Source organism: Coffea eugenioides, chromosome 6 (assembly GCF_003713205.1).
Source record: "Coffea eugenioides isolate CCC68of chromosome 6, Ceug_1.0, whole genome shotgun sequence".
Lineage (NCBI taxonomy): Eukaryota > Viridiplantae > Streptophyta > Magnoliopsida > Gentianales > Rubiaceae > Coffea > Coffea eugenioides.
This window is the reverse complement of record NC_040040.1, coordinates 11,463,339-11,480,711: the sequence shown is the minus strand read 5'-3', so window position 1 is coordinate 11,480,711 and position 17,373 is coordinate 11,463,339. Positions and strand designations below refer to the sequence as shown.

The window sequence follows — 17,373 nt, the reverse complement described above, 5'->3', positions numbered from 1 at the left end:
TACAACCTTTACTTGCATGTGAGGCACAAGTCTTAAATCATATATAGGGCTTGTTTTTTATGATTATAAATTTTGATTATAATCCGTTTTTGTGATATTTTTGATTAATTTTGTATTCTGATTATAAATTTTTTTAATGACCAAAAAAGATAATATCTATAATTACCCAAAAAAATGTTTTTACTGATTTTGATTATCTTCATTCTACTCAATTATTTCTATAGTCTCGAGAAGTTAGGAGAAATTTTTTATTTGCCTCGCTGAGCTAAGCACGCCTATCATGTATCTCAAAACATGACATATTCCAAAACATGGAAATAATCGGTACCTAAAGCATTGGTTTTCTTTTAAATTTTTTTTAACGCATGATCAGCAACAGGGGCATAAACCAATCTAATCAAGTCGATTACCTTAATATTTAAATTTATATGATTATTTTAACAATTTTGAAATTATGTTCTAGTTTAGTTTGTTGATTTATGAAGTTGAATTCTAATGAACTTTTATTGAGTCTAGATCTAGATGAGGTCGAGTAGCTAGAATTTTTTGCTTATAAATTTTAATTTAATTTTGATCAAACCGAGTTTGAACCAAGTTTGAAACTTTATTTAATAGAAAATATTATTCAGGCTTGGTTGATGAACTAAGTTCTCTTAACAAGTCTAATTCGACTTGAATATCAAATGACTCAGTCGGTTTTTTCCCCTTAACCAGCAAAGATGCAAATTGTTAAAAGATAAAGGCAAAAGAAGGATTGAAATTCCTACTTGCCCTACAGTGGAGGTTGATAACCTCACGGTGCAGGGATCGTCCTTTGACGTGAGATCAATTATATTCCTCGACGGGGAACGTGAAGGTAACTTACCAATTTTTCATATTTCCGACGAAAAATGTTTGTTGGTCATTGACTCACAATGACCTAAAATGGAGGTTTCAAACATGTCCATTAATGATTTCCGTCTTTGTTCATTTATGCATGATATAGATCTCCATTCAGCTTACCGTTTTACAAAATTTTGAATAAATGGAATCTTATTCTTTATTAGTTTCAAAATCTTGCTCTTTATGGAGGTTTCAAACTAGAGGTGGTAAAATGGTTAATTGGATCATTTTTGGATAAATCCTAAGTAGTTCATGAATTGAATAGATCCAATCTGCTTCTCTTTTATTGTATTGCCGTTCTTTTTTTTTGTTTTTTTTGGGGTTGGGGGTGGGGGGGAGGAGGACACAAGACGGATTAAAAATATAAATTTGTTATTTTTTTATTCGATCAAAAATAAAATAAAGTGGAGATATGAAAATGTTATGAGAATTCCTTCTAGATAATAGACGTCTATGTAAAGTTTCTGCTCAAGAGTTTACAGATACTCATAATTAATTGTTATAATTGAAATGGAGTCACCCCAATTAGTAGATGGATGCTAAAGATTTGGAATTTAATGGCTATTGATTACCCATTAAATCCATTTAATTTGATAGTTTCAACCCCTTTGATATGATATAATACTATCCTAGCCTCCCCCGCTGGCTGCTGCAGCCCATTGTTTTCGCTTTCCATTTTTTTCTTTTTAAAACACATCAGCTATTCCTTTTCTCTTTTTTTTTTAAAAAAAAATTTTCCCTTGTAAAATAAATGAATATTACACTACTATTATAGTCTTGTAGTATTTTAACAATTTCATTTTTTAGAGGGAGGGATGGGTTGGGTGGTTTGGAAGGGGAGAATATAAGTGAGAGGTCTAGGGGTACACTAAAAAAAAAAACCTACTTTTGAATTTCTTGACCCGTAAATTCTAGTTTCATTTCAATTGTATTTTTTAGATGTGGCTCTTGAGAAAATAATAGTTGTGTAATTCTTATTGATGTAACGTGGCATAGAAGAAAAACGTAATTAAAATAATAAAACATTAATTGAAAATTATATTCAAGGAATATTCTAAATATAGATTGGACAATTAAGACATGCGATGTTTTTCTAATAGATCTCATATTTACTTCTCCTTTTACTTCTTCTTCTGGGGTTTGGAGTCTAAATTTGGTGTATACTTTGTCATTTAAACTTTCTCTCAAACAATATATATGTTCCTCTAATGTTATATTTCTAGTTTTTTAACAACGCCGCTTTTGTCTTTTTTGGCTCGAAAAATTCCTGTTTCATTTCAATTGCATATTTTAGAAGCAAGTTTAGGAAAATAGTACTGGAATTCTCTTAAGTTAATGTACAAATAACTTATAGGAAGAGACTGTCTATGTCTCCTTTTCCTTTTCTTTTTATATGGGAACCTGAATTTGGGAGAGAATTACTTTGTCTTTTAAGTGTATCTATTTATTTTTTATTTGTTTTTCAAAAAAGTTAATTTGGAATTTGAACTAATTTTGTGGACGTGGTTAAATTACGCAACGGATCTTCTATCTCATATCCTATGCTACTCACTGTCCCACTTTTTATTATATTGTTATTTCTCCTTGATAAACATCATGTTTTAGTTCTTTTTTGTTTGCTTAAGATCCAATAATTATTAATTGAGTAATACACAAAATTTAACAAACTCAAAAAATCAAAAAAGCATAAAAAATGAGATTTTTTATGAATTTTCTGCTGTTTTTTTAATTTTCTATTATATATTGCTTTTTTGAAGCTATTGTATTTATTTTTTACTGAATTAATAGTTATTGAATTTTAAAGAAACAAAAACATGATATTTATGAAGGAGAAATTGCTTCATAAATAGCAATATAATAAAAAATGGGACAGTGAGTAGCGCAGGATATGGGACAGAAGATCCGTTGCGATTAAATTACCATACAATAGTGGTTTCTGTCAACTACCTAGTCAATTTTGAAATGGGTGATGGTTATGTAACCCAAAAAAAAAAACCCAAACAGAGTCGTAAATTTTTTTCATTAAAGGATTATATGGATTATTCACTAAAAACCAGGATAGTCATTAGTTTCCGTTTAAAGTTTTGGATAAATCCATAGCCAATTAAGGCACCGTTGGGACTGATGGAAAGAGAAGGAAAGTAAAGAACACAGCTGCAGTGAAAAAGAAAACAAAGGAGAGTAAAGGAAATTAGAATCCATTCATCTTTTTTGAATTATGAAAGTAAAGAAAAGTAAGCTTAGTTACATTTTTATCCCTAATTTAAAAGTCAATTTATAAATACATTAAAAAAAATTAGAAAATTTCACAATTTGCATTAATTTTGGTATCTTTCCTTCGTTTGCGCCCACTTTTGGACAGCAACCAAACTGACAAAAAATAACTAAATCAAATCCTTTCCTTTCCATTTTCAAAACCCAATTCAAATATAAAAAACCTTCTTATTCCACCATTTCATTTCTTTTCCTTTCCCTCCTATTCCCTCGAAACAAACTGAGCCTAATTAAGTGAGACGGATACGAATGGTTTATTGGATTTGGATCAAAATTGCCACCTCTTTTTTAAATATTTCCATTAATGATTTCCGTCTTTATTCATTTATAGATGATAACAGATCTCCACTCAGCTTACCATTTTACAAAATTTTGAATAAATAGAATCTTAATCTTTTTATTATATCAGGGAGCTATTTCCACCAGGTGTGAAAAACAAGAACCCTATATGCGGCTTGGTTTGGTTTGCATTCGTGGCCACTGACCATAAATTTTTATGGTCCGTCCGTGGACGACCATCACTTATACCCCAAAACACCAAACTTACAAGGTTTGAATGATTATATATATTGCATAGGCTTGTTCATTCGAAGCTATGCCAGTTCCAGGGGCCGAGACAATTCTGCAGAAACAGCTTGCAAATTGCAGTGCCCCTCCAGCACTTGAACGTTGTTATCTAGCTACCAGCCAAAGCATATTATTAATTACTGGAGTGGAGACAATTGTACAAAACCAAAGTTATCTTCATAGCTTGTGAGTATATGGGCTGCTAATTATGGCTGTCGTTACCAAACTTATAGCTGATTAATTTGCCTGTAAGTCCATGGTTTTACATGTATATGTCGTCCTTCAGGTTACCGTACCATCAACATTTTCGTAACTCTATCATGGTCCCCATAAAAACTCAAGCGTACATCCTGTCCTCTCTTTTGTTATTTTTTCTTTCAGAGGTAAATCGTTGATCATATGTGGTAAACCCACAAAAATAAAAAGCCATTTTCTAATTAATATTCGTTTCGTGTTTATAATTTCTCATTACACCAATTTACCCATTGCCGTTGAGCTTTGGAGTTATTACTAATGCTATGATACTATTTGTAAATGTAATCCTGTTCTCTAAATAGATAGGTTTATCTTTTTTGCCAATCATTAGTTTCATGCACCAAAGGGCATAAACAAATGTCTGTATAACATACGTAGATCCTTCTTTTTTTTTGGGGGGGGGGGGGGTAAATTGAGAAATGCAGTCACCATTACAAATGAAATTTTAATTGGTGCTTCTGCTAAATTATAGCCCATCATGAGCATTTTATTAGTGGTATTAGACTGTACTTGACTATGATTTCATTTTTGTGATTTAACAATATTGCTGTATATTACCAGTCACTAATTTTTTTTTGTATATTACCAGTCACTAATTGATGTATCTAATTTTTCAGATATCATTCTACGTAAGACAAGCAAAATATGCATGTAACGGTTCAAATGAAGTCATTCTTGCTGATTATATTTCCCATGGTTCTTGCAACCACAACCATGATGCTGTTCCCAATAGCCATTGCTGGTGACAAAATTGATATAGGCGTTTGTTATGGAATGGTGGCGGACAACTTACCTCCGGCCGCAGAAGTCATTGCCCTTTACAAGAAGTATAGCATTGGCAAACTGAGGCTTTTTGATCCAAATCGAGATGCTCTACAAGCACTAAAGGGCAGTGACATTGATGTCACATTAGGCGTAAAAAATGAAGATATACCAAACATAGCAGCAAGCGTTGACGGCGCAAGATCATGGTTTACGACAAATCTACAACCTTATACTAATGACATTACATTCGCATTCGTTTCTGTGGGAAATGAGGCCATCCCAGGTGAGTTCGCAGACAGTATTGCACCAGCCATGAAAAATCTTCAGTCTGTCTTAAGTGATGACAACCTTAATGGTATAACCGTGACAACATCAGTGTCAACGGCTGTGCTAGGAACTTCCTTTCCGCCTTCAGCCAGCGTATTCTCAGATGATGCAAAGGGTGCAATTGTCGATGTTCTGAACTTTTTAACCATCAAGGGATCACCTCTGATGGTGAATGTGTACCCTTACTTCGCCTATGCATCCGATCCAGTGCATGTTCGTCAAGATTATGCACTCTTCACCGCAACAGATGCGGTGGTTGTGGATGGTAATTTGACTTATCATAACTTGTTTGATGCTACGGTAGATGCAGTGTACTGGGCAATGGAGAAAGAAGGCGTGCATAATGTGGGAGTGGCAGTTTCCGAGAGTGGATGGCCTTCTGCCGGGAAGGGGAATTTCACAACTCCAAAACTTGCGTCTACGTACAACAAGCACTTCAAGCAGCATATCTTGAGCAAGGCTGGTACACCTAAAAGGCCAGGGGCTCACATTGAAGGCTTCATTTTTGCAATGTTTAATGAAGATCTCAAGCCTGCTGGAGTAGAACAAAATTGGGGACTTTTTTATCCTAACATGAAACCTGTTTATCCAGTGTTTTGACACAAAGTCCAAATGCATGTATTTGGACTTTTGGACACAGGTGCTTATTATTCTGTTGGCATCTTGATCTTAATACATGTTGGAGTATATTGAACAAATAGAACCAAAACAAGATATAATTCGTTTTCTGTTGATTAATTAGCCAATCAAAAGAATTACCTTAACGGAAGAGGCTCGTGATGATCTTGCAAAAGTAGTGAGCTTCTTGCAAGCTCGAAAATCTGCTCTCATGGTCAATGTGTCTGTACCCTTGCTTCGACCATGCAGCCGATCCCATCAACACTCGACTTGATTTTGCACAGTTCACGGCCAATGAACCAGTGCTTCTGGATGGAAATTTGAATTATACGAAATTGTACGATGCAACTCTGGATGCATTTTCCTGGGCAGTGGAAAGAGCGAGATTTCGGAATCTTCAAAACTAATTTGGAACCAGCGTATCCGTCATCTTTTAATTAAGGAAAACAAACACTTTGAAAAGGAAAAGGATTGTAAACAAATTATAAAAAGAAGAAAAACAAATGTTTCTAAGCTTGATATGTAAGCCAAAACAGGGCTAGAAGAGTAGGAAGGGAAAGGAATAGAAGGGTGCAGTCATGATCACAAATCCTTAGTTGAATGCAAAAATTAATTTTAAAAAAATTCTATGAACTCTCTCCCTCTCCGCCAAAAGCAATGGGGTCAATTGTCTTCTGTACTTTTTGGGACTAGTTCAGAATATATTGAGATCTCTCTCGGTCAACATGATGCATGGATAATAAAATTCAAAGAACACACTGGAAACTTCCATTATAAAAGCAGATGAGACGTTAAACAAAACCAGTCAAGTTGAAGGCATAAACCTATCAAGTCCTCAACCATAATAGAACAACATGCAAATTACAGACGTGATTGTGGTACATTGCCACTGGTACCATTGCTTAGAAAAGGGTAATCTGTGTATCCTACAACAGGATCATGAGTATAGAAGGTAGATCTATTATACCTAATCAAAGGAGCATTTAGCTTAAAGCGTAAAACTAAGTCTGGATTTGAGATAAAAAGGCGACCATAGGAAACCAAATCAGCATCACCCTGAGCTACCGCTTCAACTCCTAGCTCTCTGGTGAACCCACCACTGGAAATGAAAGTTCCTTGATAAGCTTTTCGCAAAGTCCTCACTAGTTGGGCCTCCTCCTCTTCACTCCCCTGTCTGCCTGCTTCTGTCTGGCCATACGCTGTATATCGAGGTTGAGTCACGTGCAAGTATGTTAACTTGGAGCCTGAATTCAGTTGGAGCTTGTTAAGTCTCTCAATCACTGCCAGGCCTAAGCTTAGTGGATCAGAGTCCATGGCATCAAGATGGTCAATAGCAGGGGAAATTCTGACACCAACACGATCTGCACCAATTGCTGAAACAACAGCCTGAACCACCTGCACAATGAATTTGCAGCGATTTGCAACAGATCCACCATATTCATCTGTCCGATCATTGATCCCATCTTTCAAGAACTGGTCAATTAGGTAGCCATGTGCTCCATGGATTTCAATACCATCAAAACCTGTTACAGTAAGAAATCCTTTAATCCATAAACCTAAGAAACTTGTACTAGATAATTATATAGTGCAGAATATAATCATAATAGCAAATCATAGTTTTAACTTCATCAAGGCCAACAGCAACGACATATGACAATTTTTTTTTATCACAGTTAGCTGAGAAATTTCAATTCTCTTGGGATTCTCAAATATGATAAAACAATCAAAGGAACTGGAATGCCAACTGCAGGCTGAACTGGATTCCATTCAGCATTCCACATTGCTGATCTTTTAAGTTCATGGTTACATCCTTGTCAACTAAGTACTTTTAATGATATTGATCTAATAATTGATTTACTACAAATTCGCAATTTTACTACTTTCTACCACAAACGAAAAACAGCCAGGAACACTACATGAATCCTCACATAACCGGAGAGCTAAAAGGACCATCATGGTAAAGTATTGATGTTACTGTGCAGTTAATATCCCAAGTATGTCTTACGAGTATTTTTTTTTCCCATTTTGTGAATTTCCAGCAGGGAAATATTAAATAAATATAATATGTAATGGAAAGGTCATGCAGAACCAGACTCCAGTGATTGTGAAGATCCCACAAAGTAAGCACATAGTATTGTAAGAACCAAGCAATGGCAGTCCATTCACGGCAGCTCCTCCTCTACATCAAAATGCCATAGCTTGGGGTGATGGTGCCTTAGAATCTCCTAGCAATATTCTCATCAAGCTCAAGGAAGTGCTAATGGAAAAATCAAACCAATTCAACATACACATGATTGTCAAAATATGTATAGATAAACAAAATGGACTGACCGGCTTCAATGGCATTCAAGGCCGACTGGCGGTAATCTTCCACAACTTGCGCAATCTCATGCGCTGTTGTTAATGGACGGGGTTTAGGGTAGATCCCATGGCTGCCATCAGGCATCAATATCCTCCACCTCTTTGATATAGGCTTTCCCGTTGATGATATGGGTGCACCACCACCAGGTTGATAAACTGATCAAGAATATTACAACCCAAGTAAGTAAAAGTGGAATATTACAACCCAAGTAAAACTGATCGCCTAATTGTTATTAAAGTGTCTAAGTGGTTTTGAAACGGTTCGAATTTCATTTGGTCTTGAACATTGTGTTCAATAATTCTTCAAACCAGCATAGTAGAAAAAAATAAAAGTTCTCACATTTTCGTTATCATACTCGAATACAACTGAAATTTGTCTTATAAAATAATTTAGCATTAGCCATTAATTCTAGTCAAGTTTAGCTTTATTTTATACTAACACCACAAAATTACACCTTCATGTGACGCACGGCCAACGTGCCACAGTTGACAGAAAATAATAGCACCCTTGGCATGTACTGCATCAACCACTTGCTTCCATGCCTCCACTTGTTCCTTTGTAAAGATCCCCGGCACATGCGGAAACCTGGATCCACATCACAAACGTAAGAAAAGAAATGTTTATTCCAAACAGCGTGTGTGTGTGTGTGTGTTTTAATTAGATTTAATCAAATGTCAATAGATTCACAAGCTCGACTTTCCCTCGCGTAGAAATGAAATAAACATCATGCCATGCAAAAGATAACAACGAAAATTAAAGGGAAATGTGAAATTTTATCAGAAAATATTACACAACTCATTTATGTCTTCCTTCCTTTCGGCTATACCAAGCTTCCGAATCTACTGCGTTATATACCAAAGTATAGTGTAAGGATCGATTGGTTAGTGTAAAAATGATGTTCCAACTTTATCAAGAAAAAAATATCTAGCTCTAATGGCTCCAATTGTGCGAACATTAAACATATGGATCCCACTCAACTATAGTAATACTTGTAGACAACGTTGTTTTATCAGAGAGGCCCTACAGTTTCAAATACTTGGACTAATATACTTTTCCTAATAAACATCCAGAAAGCATAAAGTACAGAATTACCCGGCAGCAGTTGGCGAGATCATGGTGCCCTCCGTGATGAGAAAGCCACCATTGGTTGCTCTTTGGGCGTAGTACTCCGCCATGGCAGGCTGAGGAATGCTATTTATGGCCCTGCATCTTGTCATCGGCGCCAGAACCACCCTGCCATCATATATATATATATGGGTAGCCCCAGAAAAACAGAATATGTCATTAGTCATGCAAGGGACAAATTCGTGTAAGAGAAAAATGAAGACAAATTTGGCAGCCCAAAAATGAAATTCTGCAGCTCCAGTATATTAGCACCCCTACTAATAGAGTACTTACTATATATCTCAAGCTCAATAATTCAGCTTTAGAGCTCAATTATCTAGTCATGCTTGTTACAAAAAAAAAGATTAGAAAATTTGCAGCTGATCAAGAAGGATCAGGAAAATACGCATCTGCAGGGAGGGACAGAGGACTCAACTGATAACTGCAATCACTAACCTGTGAGACAGATTGAACTTTCCCATCTTGTATGGAGAAAAGAGAGATGGGCTTCCTTGATCTGACTTAGTTTCAGCCATGGTGGCTCTTCAGAAGTCGAGGAGTACTACTAACTGGAGAAAATGGAAGTGATCTGATCAGAATTCTAGGAGAGCGATACACAAATAATAATGGGCATAAATAAGCAAAAGAAGTAGTGGAGTTTGCCTGACAAGATGAAAGCGGGTTGACTGGTATGGTCGATTTCAAACTACAATGGTCTGTGGTGCACTATTGATTTGAGATGGAGTGTTGTTTTCAACAAGAAATTTGGTCACGATTTCCACAATGGGTATTTCTTTATTATTGGTTAATCAGAGAAAGGAGGAGGAGAATCTTTGGACTCGTTGACCAGCTGCCCATGTGAATGTGTATGTGCGGCCGTGCAGCTGTTTCCTTGTTCTTGCCTGCCTCCTTGAACGGTTGGACGGTAGAAGGAAAGAGGGTCATTTTACTCCGTTTCTCTCCTTTCTTTTCTCATTTTACTCGGTGATCCCATGAGAATTGTCAATGTAGGGATGAATAAAAAATATTCAGAAAAACTACTTCATTTTGAATTGGGAGACGAGTCTAATCAAATCGAATTTGAGGACGAAAAGAGAAATTAACAATTTTAGTCCTATTTTATTATATTTCATACATTTAATAAGATCGTACATTGGGTTTTCTACTCATTGAAATTACATCTATAACAACATTTTACTTTAGCGCATTTAGTCACTTATCACAATTTAATCAAATGCAGCATTACCAATAAAAAATGAAAAAAAAAGTGTGCAACATGTCAAGTTTATGAAGGCTTCATACGTTATAAAATTAGTCTTTATTACAATAATACCGTGAAAGTTTATTTATAGTCACTTTATACAAACAAGTTCGAATGTATGACAGAGTTATGACGTTTCTTTTTTTTTAAAAAAAAAAAGGCAGAATTATGACAATGGACCAAAAGTAAAGTAATGCAATTGGCTATCATTTAAGAAACCAATCATTATCATTTGGACCACCGCTTAGGAATTACTACTAACAACTTTTTGATATTCAATACCAAACATTATTGTAACTTTAAACTTTGGAGCTCAGCCTAGTTGACATGGCCCACCGCCCAGCCTTTGGTATGTTTCGGATTTGGGTTAGTGGGCTCATGTTTCGCTCCAGACCCCCAATTGAATTTTGCTCGTTTCAAAAGCCCAAATGGCTAATTTCATCTCATTGGATGATAAATTTACACCTATATCCAATGGATTATACTTTTGGATAGGGATTAGTCAGGTGTGGGTTGATTCTGCCCCCTTTTTATCTTAGATTTTATGATAGAATTAATTTTTCTTACGCACGGAAAATACTAAATAGGTGTAAATTCAAGAAAATACACATTGATTTAATGCGAAATGCCAATCAAATGTAATAGTAGCTCGTTTTCTTGAAGTTACTTACAACCCTTTTTCTCCAAACTGACCAAACAAGTTTGATGAGTTATTCCCACAAGCCTTGTAGCTGGGCACTAGCTCCACATTTCTCTCCAAATACTTTGGAAATAGGAATTTTCTTAATTAAGAGTCTAAAACCAAGGAATTACATCATCACAATCTACATCGAGGTATTGTGCCTTTAAGATTCCACAAGAAAGTGAGTCAATTATTTAGATGAAGGTCGGGCCAGCTCGCTATCAAATGCCACCATCATTTGGTTTGTTGTTTTTGGTTAGGCCATCATCATACATCATAAGCATATGCTGTTGATCAAAACAAAACCGTCATCAATCCTTATTCTAATCCTTCTGTTCAATGGAAAAAGCAATGCCCTGTTCGCCCACCCAACACCGTTAGTTGAAACCACTGTACTGGTTGGCTCGCTGATAAGAAATGTCAGTGATAGAAACAAGGGGTAGTAAAGAGGGGGAGAGAATGAAGAAAGAGGTGTCCATTTTTTATTTTATTTTTTTGGGTCTTACTAATGTTGCTACATTAATTGATTATCTTAGGTGAAACATTCTTGATATTAACGCACCTTTCATCATCATTTGGTCTTTAAATAGAGCCCCTAAATAGATTCTTAAATTTGTTTAGAGAAAATAACCATGTTGAGAACTTGAAAGTTTAACAACACTATTTTTGCGACAATACTATTTTGCGACAAAAGATTGTCCCTTCGACAAAAAACTATTTTGCGACAATAAGGCTCGATGAATGACACATTTAAAGTGGCTTGTTTCAAAAAATCCAGGCGGATGTGTAGTGCATTCGTCTGATCCGGTGGTGGTTCAGTCTCTTCTGAGTTATCCTGGATCTCCTTAGGTCCGTCCCTTCCCCCTTAGTGTAAGATAAATTAAGTCATACAACAGTTGTCATCTCAAAAAAAAAAAAAAAGACAATACTATTTTTTTGTGGTAAAAAGAGTCATGAATGTACTGACCTCGTTATTGGGCTCCCTGAAGTGGTAGATTTTCTCCTGTGTCGTACCAACTACATGACTTTGGAATATTTCATTTCCCCAGAATTATAATATGGAATTTAGAATATTCTCCATGAATAGAACATCTAATTTAAAAAGACACAATTTATTATGCCTTTTTATAATTTTCACGGTCTTGCTTGAATTGTCTTTTTTTAAAAAAAAAAAATTCGCATTTCGTAAACACATTTTTCAATCACCTTTTTATTCCACGTACATCAAATCGATACCTTACACTTGTCTATAAAATAACAAAATGTAAAACAGATAGTTCGACAAAAATTTAAGTGTTATTGTTGAAATATCACTTTCCTTTTGAAATAGTTTGACAAAAAAATTGTGCGATCCCAAAAAAGTCTTAGCATGGAGAGGAAGTCTTGGCATCAAATCAACATGATGAGAGGTTTGGAATTCCAGAAATTAGAACCAAGTCAGAAAAAAAAAAAAGGATTAATACAAGTCAGAGATCTAACAAAAATAAACGGTTTCTGATAAAATTTGTTCAGTTTGACTAAGTCGTCCAATTCTTGGACTTTTCGGTAGTATTGCAGAATGGCGGCAGCAAGTTTGCTTGAACTTGGTCAACTTAATGCTCTTTCTAGAGCGAGTAGCCTCTGAAACTCGTTCCAAATCACACACACTTTCTGTATAGCAAGTAGCCTCTGAAAAAAAAAAAGTAGCCTCTGAAACTCTTTCAGCACTTTTCGGGTGCAGGTGCAGTGCATTTTTTGTATACAATTTAAAGCTGAAACCTAGTACTTAATTAAGGTCAATTAAATGCTACTAATGTATAATTATCCTTCCCAGGCTTCAAGCTCTATTTTGACGGTTTCAACTGGAACGGTTGAATCCAAAATTGAGCGTGTTTTTCTATGATCTGACAGTAAGGACAGTAAAAATTATAAACTTATATATATTTCTTTCTCTGAATTTAATTGATCCTCCGTTTCTTCTCTAATCCGAAATTGTTGATTAAAAGTTACGTGATGTCCACTGTCCAAGCAACCAAATTTTAACCATTCTTAAAAGAGTAAAAGAGCCAAGCAAGTACGTAAAGACCAGAATATAATTAGAGTTGTTTCAAATTAGTTTTACCATATCGAAGTTATTCTAATATATATATATATATATATATATAGCTATGTGTATGTATGAATGTATGTTACTCTAATGAAGTTCGAAATGCTTGTTCAGCTAAAGCCTTAATTAGATAGGGATAATGCGACTTTTTCTATCGAAAAGAGTTACGTGTTTGACAAATATTCCAATTATTTGAGTAAATCAAAGAAAATTTGATAGAGGTAGATGATGCAACTTTAAAAAGAGTTCAACCCAAGTAAAGATAAATATTTAGGTGCGTTTGATTTAAGGTTTCACTCGTAAGCTTTTTGCAATAATATACAAACGATATCCTTGTACCGTTATATGTTATTTATCATTATTCTACAAGTAGATTATAGAACAAATTCATCTGAGTATTCTTGCCAGATAAAAAATGGTATTATATATCCTACTGCTAATTATCATCAAACAAAAGAATAATAAGTAATTATTTGTTTAGATAGTGAATTATTTGTCAAATTTTATTTATTTGTAGCATTAATACATTTTTTAACTACTTTTTTATTTCGTATATGATGTATTAAAAAAAGTAGTACAATATTTACATATGCACATCTCATCAATGGAAGAGATTTGAGGGTGATCGAAGACATATTCGGATCCATGATGATGATCAGAACTTGATCCAATCAATCCTTTTTTATCCCAAAAAAAAAAAAAAAAAAAAAGAGTTGATTCTCAACCAAACGGAAGAGGCAGTTGAGAATCTCAACTTGAGATGTCCCTCGTACTACAACGCTTGATAGTTCATACCGATTACCCATACCTAGTGGGCCCTGTTTAGGTCCCGAGTACAGAAAAGTCTTGGGGACAACTAGTTGATACCATTTAGCATGGAATGATAGAAGTGGGGAATTGAACAGTACCACATGAGAATTGAGAAATGTCATCGGCCGAGCCAAGACAAGCCTAAAACAGTAGTAGTAGTGGGCAACTTTCCGCCCGCATGACCAGACACCAATCAAGTACTGACCATGTCGTGTCCACCTGACAAATGACACCCCCTCCTCCCTTCACTTATTATATTATATTATATTAATCTATCCGGTTAACAGTTACGAATCTGGGGCAGGAGGACCAGGGATCCAAACGATTACCAGGTTAACCGTTACTCAATTCAACGAGGTGTAGCCGCTGAGCTTGTGCCCACCACAAAAAAAAGAAACTAAGAGTGGGTTTGATAAAATTGAAGTTTGAAATTTGAATTTATTAAATTATTGAATTGTTAAATATTAAATATAATACATTTGAATTCATATTATATTCAATGATAATTGAATAACATAATATAATACGATATAAACATATTTCAAAATTTTATAGATCCAATACATGACGCTAAACACGATGTATATATAATATATAAGCTGAACCTTGTAATTATTTGTTGGCCCAAGATTCGTCCTTAACCTTTTAGTTACTGTAGCAATTGTTCCTACCTTGCACTCGAGACGGGAATGGTATAGCAACCGTTTGTGAAGGTTTAACGGCTATGATTGGCTCAAAAAAATACTTTATGTAGTTCCGATCATACGATATATACTAAGTATGACATCTGCATAAAGGCGTATACTGTGTTTAAAGTGACTTGCATGATTGAATAAATAACATACATTTTGTTTTAAAAGACAAATATTATTCCTACCCTTAACCAGTAGTTGTCGCTTCTCAATTAGCGGCTTTACCCCGAGGCCAAGAGACCATGCCTATGTTTTTCTTTCCTTTTTTTATTTTTCAGGAATTTCTTATCAAATTTGACTACACTTTTGGAATTTAGAGGTTATAAAGCATTGTTTTGAGTGTAATGTTTATGATGTCTATTAAATTAAGAATGTTTTATTGACATATTTTTCTTGCCTTTTTATCGGCACATAGTACTCATGTCAAAGAAAATATTAGAGTGTCATGTTATTTTTCTATAAAAAAAAAACTGTTAAAAACTTTCAAAAAATGCAATATAAACAAGCTCTTTAAATATATAAAATGTGTTTTAAATTTTGCCTTATAATTGCAATCATAGAGACTAGGGCTGATGTCCAGTCAAGTAGAGTTCGTTTAGTCTACGACGAACTCTACTTGAGTAAAATACATGAACTTAAGCTCGTCGAGTTTTGTAAAAGTATGTTCGTGCTTGACTTTGAACTAATTTTACATTACTTGAGCTCAAATTTGAGATCGATCAAATCGAACCCTTTCGAGTTTTCAAACTCAATTTTTTTAGCAAATTTCATAATTTTGTAATAAGTAATTAAAATTATATTATAAATACACTATTCAATAAGGTTCGATGAGTAGTCAATTTTATTTTTTTTTTCTACTCATACTCGACTCAATTACCTTGTCAAGTAAATCGAAACTCGATTCGAGTTCGGTCAATGCTGAGTTCGAGTCATGTTTTTGATCAAAATACTCACGAATTTGAGTCCAGTAGCATGATTAATTTACGCCCCTAATGGAGGCTCCTAATCTAAAGATTTGGGATGACCGTAAATTGCTTTAATATCGGCAAACCTTCTTAAAAAATCAATATTTATGAAGAAATAAAATTTCGTGTTAACATTCTAGCAAAGATTCTAACCCCCTTAGCTATATATTTGCTCATTTGACAGAGTTTAAAAACAATTAGACCGAATATAATTACATCCTTTCTTTAGAATCTTTACTGCACGATGTCCTGCAATTCCGTTAATACCATAAGAACTAGTTTTTGTCCTGCAATTCTTTTTGCATGGATTACGAACCAAATGGCATGTCATGTGCCTCAATAGGGAGACACCTACCCTAAAAAGTGCATGTGTTGCGCTACTGCGTAAACTAGAAATAATTATAAAAAGGGCACGTGACTGGGTGATTGCGGTCTAAGCAGTCGGGTGCAAAGTTTACTCGCACTTTCCCATTAAAGTTAGGCGCACCACACGCCGTTTGCGCTACTAATAATATGATATGCAACGAGCAGGACGGGCATTTTCGCGTGTAGACCCAAATTTTTTATAAAAAACCCATTATAAAATTTGAGATGATAATCTCAATAAAGTAACTCATCGGATCCTTGTTGCTAAGCATCATCCAACCGGTTAATGTACCCTTTTAACAAACCAGTCAAACACATTTTACAACTCATTTACCCAACCTAACGTTCGCATGATCAATTAGGCAACAATTAGGAATGTTTGGCATGCATTGGAAATTAACCAAACGTAAGTTTTGTATGCTACAAATAAATTTCATTTCCTCTCTTTATTAATGGACAACGTCCATTTTATTTCTATTCTAATCTATTTTACAAAAAAAAAAAAACCCAAATGGATCGGGAATACTAGAGAGCGAGAGAGACTCAAAATCTCCTTTGGACGAGAATAATGATGCATTAATACATATCCTCTGAATTTCATATTGTAAATAAAAAAGTTTGAAATCCTAACATGTCAGCAATAGTAGTGTATTTTATGTTTTGCTCTGACCTATAGCTATAACTGCATGCTATGCTTTATCTGGTAGCTAGCTTTAAACAAATTGATGAATTATGGGAATATATAAGAAAATTTGAAATCTTTGAATTTCAATCATGCAATCAGAAAAGTTCCAATTTTTAAAATAAGAATGTTTGATACCATAATACGAGTAGAGATTATAGTTTTAATTCTCATTACCAAACCTTTTTACTCGCGAGTTCGAATTATCTATTGGCTATTCTCAACCAGTCAATATGAATAGTTCAAAAAAATAAATTGACATATACATCATGTTATATCAACATACTACATTAAGTTTTAATCTTGGGCGAAACCATATAACTTGCATGCAATTTCAACATTTTATAAACGGTTAAATCAACTTTTTTTCTATTTTTATTCACAATTGTCTCCATTTGAGACTTTTAGTCAATTCATGCTCTTACCTATTAGCAATTTCAACAAATATGCAAAAGAAAATTCAGGTAACTTTTTCTGCATATCTAAACAAGTTGTACATAAATTATGACAAAAAACACTTTACAAGATTGATATTGAGAAATAAATACAGACTAAAGATAATAAAAAGATTTTATAGAGGTATCAATCCCTAATATTGATGTCAAATCGAACTACCGGGTATCAAGATTTTAATGCCTTCTTACCAAATCATATAAGGTTAATCCTCAATAACCT

General features: G+C 34.6%; 2 protein-coding genes across 4 annotated transcripts; one reads left to right on the top strand and one right to left on the bottom strand.

The window, feature by feature from the left end:
* Nucleotides 1–4,671: 4,671 nt before the first annotated feature.
* Nucleotides 4,672–5,670, top strand: LOC113773542 (probable glucan endo-1,3-beta-glucosidase BG4). The gene has a single exon (XM_027318180.1). It carries the CDS (start codon nucleotides 4,672–4,674, stop codon nucleotides 5,668–5,670), a length of 999 nt encoding a protein of 332 aa, XP_027173981.1.
* Nucleotides 5,671–6,428: 758 nt separating this feature from the next.
* Nucleotides 6,429–10,076, bottom strand: LOC113774512 (12-oxophytodienoate reductase 3). Of its 3 annotated transcripts, none has more exons than XM_027319041.1 (6): nucleotides 9,818–10,076; nucleotides 9,611–9,723; nucleotides 9,143–9,283; nucleotides 8,505–8,635; nucleotides 8,020–8,205; nucleotides 6,429–7,211 (listed from the first exon to the last, which is right to left on the bottom strand). In XM_027319041.1, exons 2-6 carry the CDS (start codon nucleotides 9,688–9,690, stop codon nucleotides 6,550–6,552), a joined length of 1,200 nt encoding a protein of 399 aa, XP_027174842.1. In that variant the 5' UTR covers nucleotides 9,691–9,723; nucleotides 9,818–10,076; the 3' UTR covers nucleotides 6,429–6,549. The 3 variants fall into 3 exon arrangements, with proteins under 3 accessions (XP_027174842.1, XP_027174843.1, XP_027174841.1); XM_027319042.1 differs by having other exon boundaries at nucleotides 9,823–10,076; XM_027319040.1 differs by having other exon boundaries at nucleotides 9,611–10,076.
* Between the last annotated feature and the right edge of the window lie 7,297 nt (nucleotides 10,077–17,373).